At 43.8% G+C, this 11,112-nt stretch overlaps 1 protein-coding gene across 4 annotated transcripts in view; it reads left to right on the top strand.

Moving 5' to 3' along the window:
- TRIM55 (tripartite motif containing 55) overlaps window positions 1-10,577 on the top strand; it is a 36,184-nt gene extending 25,607 nt beyond the window's left edge. For 2 of the 4 annotated variants that reach the window (XM_010709003.3, XM_010709004.3), the window contains one exon: window positions 10,206-10,299. In XM_010709003.3, coding sequence (XP_010707305.1) covers window positions 10,206-10,216 — 11 coding nt within the window. In that variant the 3' untranslated portion in view covers window positions 10,217-10,299. Of the gene's footprint in view, window positions 1-10,205 lie in introns of all 4 variants that reach the window. The other 2 variants (XM_003205085.4, XM_010709002.3) reach the window with 1 other exon arrangement.
- The last annotated feature ends 535 nt before the right edge of the window (window positions 10,578-11,112 follow it).

Here is an 11,112-nt window from a genome sequence, read left to right on the forward strand (position 1 = left end):
GCTGCTAGAGTGGTATACCTGGAGGGGATAGAGGCCTTCAGTCTCTCATAAATCTGACTTCCAGATGTGTACTGAGTCATCCTTAGCAGTTCCTTTGGTTTCTAGGAGCCCTCAGTATCAGTCTCTTCGACAAATGCAAATGCTCAATACAGTGATGTAAGCTTGTCTTGCTGCCCAGCTTTAGGCAACCAAACTTGAAAAGCTGGCCCTAAGTTCTGCTCTTCAGTTCCTTTGTGCAGACCTCAGATAGCTGGAGAAAGCCTTGCACAGAAGAGCTCTTTCCAGGAATGTATAATCCTAAAATTGGCTTCACATTCAGAACCACTCTGTCCCTCAGTCTATAACAGAGGAATCCCAACATCAGCAGTGGTGGGCTATTGTATAATAAAACCTTCTTGTGTTATCACTGAAAGAAGGCAGCTCAAATTATTTTTGTCTGGTTAAAATACACAGGGTAGTTGATAGAAAAAATAAGGAAAAGTTTGTTCTTTTTGCCCTTATCATTTTATTTTGTAGGCCACATCTCTCATGCAGTGACATCATATAAATTTGTGAGAGTTTATAAAAGCTCTGTGTTCACTCGGGTCTGTGATTATCTGGTTTATTTCACCTCAGAGGAAGTACTGGACCCCATATTCTGTTGCTCAAAACCCCCATCAAGAGAAATGCCCATCTGAGGCACCGGAGGACTCAGGCACACACATCCAGTTTGAAAGGAAATGCAAGTTAATCATCCACAAACAATATTATAATCTAATTTCCCTTTGCTGCCAGTACAGTACAGTGCTTTAATTCCACGAGGATATAAAATATAATCAGGACTGAGCTGTTTGGGAGGAGAAATACTAATAGAGTGGCCTATGTTAATCTTGTTTTATTAGTTTTAAAATTTTCTATTACTTGCTCGCAACCTTCTGCCATCTGCCAAAATTACCACAGGGACAGTTCTCTCTGTATTCATGTATTGTAGCTCTCTTTGCCCTGCTGCTGAACGCTTCAATTTCAGCAGGTGATCCTTCATATATTTTTCCAGAGACAGCTTCAAATCACAAGTCAGAGGGTCAGTATTTAGCTACATTTTAGCCAATTGGTTGTCATGTCACTATGAAGACAATCCGGACAAAATAAGATCATTTAAAATCAAAATGCACACTGTGTTCATTGCTCATGTGCCTCTATTTCTCCATCACTCTATAAAAGGTACAGGTACCCATTTTAGTGGGGTGCTGCTCTGGGATGACTGCACAGATGCTGGTGATACACAAATAATTGTTTCATATCTACAAACTCGATCTTGCTTATCTGCTCAGGTAAGCAAGCTGAGACACTTCTAAAACCAACAGCTCCCAGAGGGGGGATGGCTTGCTTGAGAGGCCGGATTTTGGAGGAACGATACTTTTCCAACACAGCCATTCTACAGTGTATCACAGAGCAGGATGAGGAGTGAGTGTCAGCAGCAGAGACTGCTCCAAGGATAATACGCTCTCTTGAGCAATTGTACCGAGCATTATTGAAAGGTCTGGAGATACAGAGAGCAGAATTTGATTTGATATTTACCACCTAGCTCTGTGTATGCTTGAAGCCTGTCTTTGCTCAAGAAAAAACCTGGATGGTTTTCTGCCATGCCTGTACACTTAAAATATCTGCCAGATTTGACTGAAAGGAAAATGGGTCATCTATCCTCAGCGAAGCTGAGCCTTTTGCAGAAGACCCATGAACCAGTTAGCCTACAAGCCCCAGCTGAATTCTGTTTGAAGCTTCATCCTAAGTGCCTCTTAAATTTCACTTTGAGAAAGAAGTTTTCAGCCTGTGCTGAAATACAGGGCAGACCCTATATGCAAAAATCACTGTTAACATTCCAAAAAAAAATCCACCTCCGCTTTTCCATAACTTGAAGTACCGAGATGGGACTCAGGTACAGCGCTCAGGTCTGAGTCTGCTATGTAGTTGGTGGCAAATTCTGCCTGCACATTTCCATTTTGCATCTTGATTTTGCGCTTAAGGTGAGGTGGTTTTTTTTCTTTTCTTTTGCTTAGTGGACACACACAGAGAAAATCAGGGAAGTCTTGATTGCTCTTCTTTTAACACCTCTTTCCCTCACTTCTGAGAATTATCTGAGTGATTCAGAGGCAGCAGTGATGAGTCGTAAGGGCAATGCATTAAGGCCAGCTTTCAGACAACAGTTTCTCATAATTAATATGAGTGGCAAATATTTCACCTGAAGTTTTACCTTGAAGAGTCTGGCCTGCAATTTGTCTGGTGAGTCATAGGTACCATCTGATTTATGTATATTTTATTTTTCACTCCATTACTAGCAATAGGATTCAACAATGACAGCACGGACAGAGTTATTTCTCCTGTTGAAATTAATACAAAGCCAGGCTCACCTAGATGTTGTCTTTCAGCAACTAGCTCATTTAAATACTGAATTCTGCTTCCATTAAGCCTCTTCCCCAAAGCATTGCTCACTCTGTTCATTAAGACGTTTTGAAAAGAAAATAGAATGTGAACAAAAGGTATTTCTTAATCATCTTACATCGTATTATGGAAGATTTATGTCACAACAACACACGCCATCTGTTTGTACAGTGTTTGGTTAGTTGTCATCCCGTTACCCTGAGACACTTCAGACTTTCATTGCAGCTGTGAACTGAGCCACTTAAAGCAGTGGCTGTTGTCTCTGAACCCTTGGAGATGGACCAATATTTAAATAGCAATCTATCCAACTAGCCGTATGGAAAGTCCCACTAGCAGTAATTAGTAGTTAATTAGGGCTGGGCCCTTGTGTTTGAATATCCTGCCCTGCTACTTCCAGGCTTTTCTGGATGCAGGACAGGGAGGACTGGTGCGTTTGACGTGGAGATGCAGGTTGTATGGCTGTGTGTGCATCCAGAAAGAGACAGAAAAAAGGAAAGGGTCATATCACACACAGCAGTGATTCAGTCTTAGATCCCTTTTCAGGTGGTTTATACTCTTGACACCTTTACAGTAATCTTCAGGTCGTTAGGTAAGAGGCCAGTGACTAATTCAGACAACCTGCTATCCCAGATTTCCGTCCAATGGAGATAGATTGGTGCTGTGATATCCAAATCATACTCCAGATGTCCCACATAGATGTAACACCCACTTCTCCTTTCACTGAACCAAGGATGAGGATCTCACAGCCCTGGAGAATAAGTGATCTGAGTTTCTTATTGTTCTATTTCATTTAGAGAGCACCCTATAAAATCTGCCTGAACCTATCTCAGCTACGAAAGGTGGTGACTGATACATAGCCCATCTCTTCAAGCACTCCTGACTCAGCACTTCTGCACACAGAAGTGACTATTTTTCATGATGACACACTTGCTCTATTACAAAATGCCTTATTGAGGAAAGGTGGCTGTTGTTTCCTCCATCACTAATGGGAACATTTTCAATGTCTGGCACCAGATTTACTTTTTCAAATGCACTCATTTTTACATTTGCATGCAATTTTATAACTTCATCTCATAAAATAAATAGACTTCTTTTTTTTTTTTTAATGAAATTGGTGCTCAGATGCAGGTCATTTTGAAGCTTGGCGCTGGTGACCATTGTCTGTGGTCTGTACTCTACACCAATAATAACTGGTTCAATAACTGAGATAGAATCTGCTGTGCCATAGACTTTCTGTGTCTGTTGCACAGTGGCATCAGATGGTGGCAACCTCTTGCTTCAGCTGATGTTCTAGCTTTTTTTCCCACATATCCATCAGTGTAATTCTCTCAGAGAATATGTGTGCTGTGTCCACAGCTCACATATGCCACCACAACATGCTTACAACAACCCAACTAAGTCCATTGCTCATGATGCGAGCATAAGCAATGTTTAAATCTCCGGAGCCTGGTATGTGTCCACACCTCGCTGCTATTCTGGCTCTGTTATCTGATCCAGTGAATGGAGCTCTGGAGTGAGTCACTGTCTGAACTGGCACTGTGTCTCATCCATTGGCTTTACAAAAAATACCATTTGCAGAGGAAGAAAAAGTTTTAATTTATAACACTCCATGTTACAAAGGAAAGATGGTATAGCAGAGACAAACAGGACATTAAACCATTGCTAAATTTGTCCCTTCTCACTGAAAGTTAAGAGTGAAGTTTCTCTAACATGGAATAGATGGGTTACTATCGTAGAGAAGCTCTTCAAAGGTCTTTAGTTCATATTTAATTTGTTGATCTGAAATCATATCTACTAACTGAATGAAGAAGAATTAAAAGGAAGAGGGGAGAGGTGGTAGCCACGAGCAGCTTTCTGGCACTGATGTCCATTTATTCTGCAGCCTTTCAGGATGTTTCTTCCTTTGCTAGACTTGTTCCAGCAGGACTGGAAGTGCAGTAGAAATTAGAAATGATAGTTGGTTGGATAGCTGATCAGGAGATCCTCAAGGACTTCAACGTCAGAGGAGCAAAGAATGATGGGTGGATAAATCCAGAAAATACACTTCTGATCATGCAGCCTTAATACTCACATTTGTAATACTCCTCCTATATTGGGTTTCCTTCATTTTCCTTGATACCGCTGCAGCAATGGGTGAAACATAAGAAGTGTGTCTTATTTGTTTTTTTTTCTTTTTGAATCATGAAGATCTCTTACATAGTGAATTTGCTTGTCCCAAGTGCCAGCTAGAAGTCAAGCAGCCTCTTATTCTCTAAAACAGCTTCCAGCACTGGTTCTGGAACTTGGTATTGCATGAGAGATGTGCATATCCTACACCAAAATAAGCTAACTGGTCTGTTTCCCTCTGAACCACATTTAGTCCGTTTAAGGTCATTATGCAGGAGACCTTGTGACAGGCAGTAGCCACACAATGTTAATTGCAATATAATGAAAATCTATTAAAGTAAGGCATTTGCCTTACTTCACTTTCACCCAATAGACTTTTAAAATTCATTGCCAACCACTATTATGAAAGTGACATAGCTAGTACTGTGATTGATGGAGTTTGTCTCCGCTTATTATTTGGTCTGCCACCATGTGTGTTTTTGTGACAGATAATCGTAGCAATTATTTCACAGAATATTCCATTGGTTCCCACTAATAAAAAGAAAAGATCCATACAGAAGAAGCCACTCCTTAGCTTGAAAGAGAATGGTTGTGATATGTGTGACAGCTGCCAGGTGTTTTGCTGAAAGAGCTAGACTGCATAAAAATATGAAAACAAAATGCTTGAACTAAAGTTTAAACTATTTAAAAATAACCTGTTGTGCTCCCTTTGTTTCCGCTGCCTGGAAGTGTTGAGTGCCAAAAGAGTAACACTTGACATTTGAGGCAGACAAACATAGCCTACAGATTCTGTGATGGCTTTGAGACCAGCTAGAATTTTTTAATCATGCCTGTTCTTGTCAACACTGGAAGCTGCTTCTAAACAAGCAAGCAAAAATAAGGGAATTAACTTTAATTTCTCGCTCCTTTTCTGAGGTTAGAGACTCCACAGAAGCAAAAAATCTTGTAGTTTCACTGTTTTTCTCTCCAAGATCCACATTTTCTTACAAATTCACATTCTTGCTATCATGCTGGGTCGAAATTAGGCAGCAAAGGCATTGCATAGCTCACATGCCTCTAAGGGTGCAGGTCTCCTTTTTTCTGGCAGCAAAGGTAGTTCAGGAGTTTCTTGCCAAGTGGCCCTGCGTCTTATTCCTGCCTAGATGCCACCACTTGCATGGCAGCTGTGCTGATGCAGCTGTTTTTTTGGGCCGTGTTGGAATCTAATCAAATGGTCCAGGTTAAAAATATCGCTCTTCACCTCAAAAACAACAAAAAAACTGATGTCATTCCAGTGACATTCCCATTCTTAGCACAGCCTTGCAAACAGCTGCAGTGGTGCAAATGGACAGTGAGCCATGGAGGGAAAGCAGGAAGAGGTGGATGGGGAGCCAAGGGGCACGACCTTCTTTAGTTAGTGCTGTTGCTCCAGCAAATATTCATATAGCTGTCCAAGAGGACTATTTGTAACCAACTAGTGTATCCACCTACATAGCTGTAAGAAGAAATCAGAAATATCATACTCATAAAGCCTTCAATCAGTACAAAATGAAGGACCATATTTGTTCAAAAATGCGAGAAGGTAATTTTTGCTTTGCAGAATTGTCTTTGCTATTCTCCTATGACCAGCATAAAGCCAGCAATTATTTTTTTGTTTTCTTACTAATTACACAGAATTCTGATCATTTAGCCACGTTCAAGCTAGATGAAATGTAACTGTGGGTGATCTACAGCCCTGGAGGAGGAAACAGCTATTTCAGCCTTCATTTCTCTCACATCTCCTTGCAAGATGGTGTGATGCAACCTCCAAGAGGTTCATTATAAAATATACTTTATCAGAAGTAATCAAAAAATAAGTTAAAAAAAATTGTTAAAACAAAAATAAAACTGAAAAAGACTATGAATATCTTTCACGTTTCCTCCCCACTTCCTATGTATAGGAGTTGTTGATCTTGTAGAAAGTAATGGTGCCATCAAATTTTGCAGCTCTTCTCTTAAGAGTTTTCTGATATACTCAGGTAATTATTACACCCTTCCTGTGTAATTATTTAAAAGCCAAATCTCATCTAACCTGGTCACCAAGATCATCTCTAGAGCCAGGAGAGAAAAAGAGGCACCTTCAGAGGGCAATCCATCCTCTGAAGACACCTCTTGTAGGACAGGGCAGATCACCCTCCAATGGTTCCTTTGCCATTGAGGGAAGGAATACGGTTTGCCTGACTGAGTACCCCACATGGGTCCCACCTACACCTAAAGGCTATGGAGATAAGTAGTGGCAGAGCAGAAAACAGCATGTGGACTTCATTCCGTTTTGAATTTCTGGAAGGCCTGGACTGCCTGTTTTTCCCCAGCACAAATAGGATAACTGCTACAAGATAAACATGATAAATGAAAAGGTTGTGCAAAGCCAGCCCACTTGCCCTCCTTCCTTCCGTGCTCTTTGCTAGTACCCTGCAAAGATTTAGCTCATGCTTGTGCTTAAGGAAGCAAATGCTGAAAGGTGCTGAATACCTGCAAGTTCGATACGACTCATCTGTTAAAACCCTGAGATCTTGCACTGTTTGTTCGGGCACATCCTGGCCTGCCAGCTACTGAGGGGTGCTAAATGGATTTTCAGTGGGAGTTGCGGTTGCTCAGCACCTCCATAGAGCTGGCACGTAAGTCCTGCCTGGACTTCTCTGATGGGAAAAGCAGATCCAGCCATCAGTCATGCAGGGTGTGCTTCCCTCTGCTCTATGAGCTGGCCTGGTGAAAATTCCTGGTGCTCATTAAAAGCATCATTTAATGTCACTCAACACCATGGGGGAAAATATAAATTAAGGAGTAAGTATTCAGCACTCTCTCAGCATTGGCCTAATGCGGTTCATGTAATCTGAGGGAAAGACTTCAGTTATTCCTTTTTACTCTTAGAGACCCAAATCAAGGGCTGGGACTTGTTATTCTAAGTAGTGTGGAAAGCAAGTGCTACCCATGAGATCGTCACAACTCAGATCAAGTTCCAGTAGCAGCTTCACAGCAGTTACCTCACAGCCCTGAGCACACATTACCAAGCGTTAAGTCCAAAACTCCAGGAAGGCAAGTGGGCAGGGCTGGGACCTGTGTGACTCAGTGCATAAACAACACCAAAGTGTCACAGGTGTGAAAACACAAACCTAAAAGCCAGAGAATGGCCCCACTGCCAGTTCTGTGTTGGCTTCACACCTGACCAGGCCTGCTGTTGCGTTGTTGCTCTTGGAAGAGCAGATGGAGGTGTTGCAGGCTGGCAGCCTGCTGAGCCCACTGAGGTGCTGGGAGAAGGTGTTCTTCATTCAGCCAGATCCGATGGGAACGTGCTGGGCTCTGACAGTGTTGTGCTGACACAGGGAGATGTCATCTCGGTAGAATATGAAGGAGTTAACGCATGATGAAACATGGCCTTGACAGTGGTTCAAACAAGACAAAGATTGTTTTGTTTGAAATGCAGCACCAGCAATGTTGGTTAGCGAGGTAATGCGGTCACCTTTTCCATCCAAGTCGTTATCTCTTCTGATGTGCTAGGTGCCATGGAACAGCCTACCTAACGTGAAGCACATAGATCGTTCTTTGCTTCAACATCGAGCTTAGTTTGGTGGGTATTCTGGATAATGGCTTATCAGAATAGCAAGTGGAGGTGATAAGGAAAGCCCATCCTGCACAAGAGGACAAATGCCAAGATACTGGGATGGTTTTAAGTTTAAAAATTTGGAAAAAAAGTTTAAAATTGCAGAAGATGACTTTTTAGATCCCTGCCACCCCTACTCCTTTGTGAGGTGAATGCAGTGAGGGGTTTGCCCCATGCTTGCTCACATGCACTGCTGAGGCTCAGTGTGCACAACTGCACAAGCAGTTTCAAAGCCACTTTTAGCCAGTCCAGGCACTCCAGTTGTCCTTCCAAAAATAAAAGGCATAGTTTTCAACACCACGGAGGACTAATAAACCACCCACGCTCCTGCATCTGCTGAGATATAGGGAGCACAGAATCCCTTACGTCTCTCAAAGTCTTGCCACGTATTCACTTCTGATAATCTGACTCTGTAATCTGGGCTGGAACGCTTCACTTGAAAGGTTTGCACTCAGCACTTCCCAGTCTGAGAGTCACATCGGCACTCAGTCAGCTCCAGCCTTTCCAGCTGAGTTTTGGCCCCACAGGCCCCATTCTGTGCAATGCTTTGGCACAAGCCTGGGAAAACCCTTCTCATGGCACTGCTGAATTCATTTCTGAGCCCCGTGTGTTGCTGTGAGTAGGAGAGTTGCCTTGCTTTGCAGATACAAATGTAAGCCAAAGATGAGTGAGTATTTAAAATATTAAAGCAAATTCTCAGATAGTATTTCATTGGAACAAATAGGGCAATGCCAGCCTAGAGCACCTGAGGATCCAGGTCTAAAAAGGGAACTCAGAAATCTAATGAGACACAAATGAAGAAATAGGGAGCTGCGTGTTCATCCCTCCATTCTGCTTTATCTGTTTATGTCACGGCACTCGAACACGGAGTAACTGAATGAAGCTCAGCAGCCCACTGGCACATAACCACAGTCCCCTCACCGATTCCTGTGGCACACTTTAACATGAAGTACTTAAAAAATGCTAAGCCAAACCATCATTCCGTGCTTCAGTTCCTCGTAAGCATCCCTGCTTCCCTGTTTGTTCCTGGATATGTATGTTAGCATCGCTGCTTTGGTAACTTTTCCATTTTAGGATGGTATTATAGAAGATAACGTGTTAAAGGACACAATGCTGCCACTTTCCCTTCCCTGAGTGATAACAAGCAGTTCTCAGAGATCAGGCTGAACTTCCCAGAGCAAGGAGGAACCCTGCACAGAGATTTGGGCAGTACTGACCCAAAGACCATAGAACTATTTGAATTTTAAGGATGTGCAATAATGTGCATCTACAGAAAGAGTGCTAAGATATCCTGTGTATTTTGTGTTAAATTATGGTTTTTTATGAAGACAGAAGGCATCCCTTAGCTGCCATCATCCATTTTTGTGTGTTTTACCTTTAATAGGATTTCTGGTTGTTCTCACAAAGCCGGTGTTCACTCTTTGCCAAAGGAATCTGAATATTATAGTGGCCTGTTAAAGATCTACCTACCTGCCTTTAAAACATAATGACAATTCCTGTGGTCAGCAGGCACAGCATATCATGTCCAGATTCCTTTTTTTTTTTTTTTTTCCAGAGATGTAGGCTCCTTGGGCATATAATGAGCAGCATTTGTTCTGAGCTAGTAGAATGGATTGTAGAACCAGAAGCTTACATTTTCTTTTCCTGGCTTGAGTGAAATTAAAGTGAATTAAATATTAAAAGACTTTAAAGAGAAACAAAAATCGAAGCAAACTGAAGGCAGATTTCTGAACACTGACTGTGCCGAGTGGCAATGCCGTGTGGTGATTTCTGGCTTAGCTACAGGGATCACTGGGACACAGGCAGTTGTCACCTTCATGCAGTGATATCCCAGCGGCCCAAATCTGGATGCAGCCCCTTGCATGGGCTCTGCTCACACAGTGTGGTCCTTCTTGGCATGATCTCCTCCGGCTTGTCAGCCTGCCCTCCCCAGGTTTCCACGCTCCCCGCCTTTCTCCCCTTTCCCATTCCACTCTGTCTTCCTGCGTGGCGTGAAATCGAAATCGAGCGGGTTTTAACCCAATTCCTCTCACCCACCTGCCAACCTCTCCTTCTTTTTCAGGCTGCTTCTGAGCCATCCCCTGCAGGGCGAGCGGAGGCCGCTGCCGGGAGCAGCGAGCAGAGCACTGAGCCGACCAGACACGTCTTCTCCTTCTCCTGGCTGAATTCCCTGACCGAGTGAGGACCTGGAGGGGCCACCCGGGGTCAGCACAGGAGCGGGCCCAGGAGGGGACACCTGAGCAGGTCATGCTCCCAGGAGCCCACTGACCTCCACCCACGTCGTACCTAGCCCTGGAGACAGCAGTGTCCTGGAAGGGACGGGAGCATGGGGACAAATGGCTGTACTTCTCTATGTAGTCAGAGTGTTTTCCAATGATTTCTTGTTTCCAAGGGAAAAATGGCATCACTACAGATGCAGGACAAGTACTCTTCATGTTTTGTCATTTGTCTGCTTTTTGATGTATCCCTGTGTGAGTGTGGCTGCTCCCCAATGCCTCTGGCAGACGCTGCTGCAGTGCTCACCAGCAGCACCCTGTGCCCAGCAACATTGGGGACATCCCTGTGGCATCCCCAAGAGAGGGGTGATGTTTGTCACCTTCCCACTGTCACCTGCGGTCCCCACGGCATCTCATACTGGGGGAGGGAGAGGGAAACTGCCCCTTCTTCTTTCTCTTTCTTGCATCTACTTTCCCGAAGGGCCGTGCTCACCTGGGAGAGGGGGGGGGGAAGTGAGGGTGCTCGGCAGGAGGGATAGGGACAGACAGACCCCATCAGCATGGGGCAGATGTTCGGGTTACAGCAGAAGTTGAACCGTTGAGGTGATTCTTCTGACAAAAATTCCTGTCTTAAAATGAGTGCTCCTTGCTCACTGAAGGTGACAGAGTGCTTGAGGGAGACGGGGAAAGCGGCTCGGTGCCAGAGCCGAGCCCTGGGCTGGAGCTGGGGGCACGGGGCTGTGCGGGAGCGGC

This window comes from Meleagris gallopavo, chromosome 3 (assembly GCF_000146605.3).
Source record: "Meleagris gallopavo isolate NT-WF06-2002-E0010 breed Aviagen turkey brand Nicholas breeding stock chromosome 3, Turkey_5.1, whole genome shotgun sequence".
Taxonomy (NCBI): domain Eukaryota; kingdom Metazoa; phylum Chordata; class Aves; order Galliformes; family Phasianidae; genus Meleagris; species Meleagris gallopavo.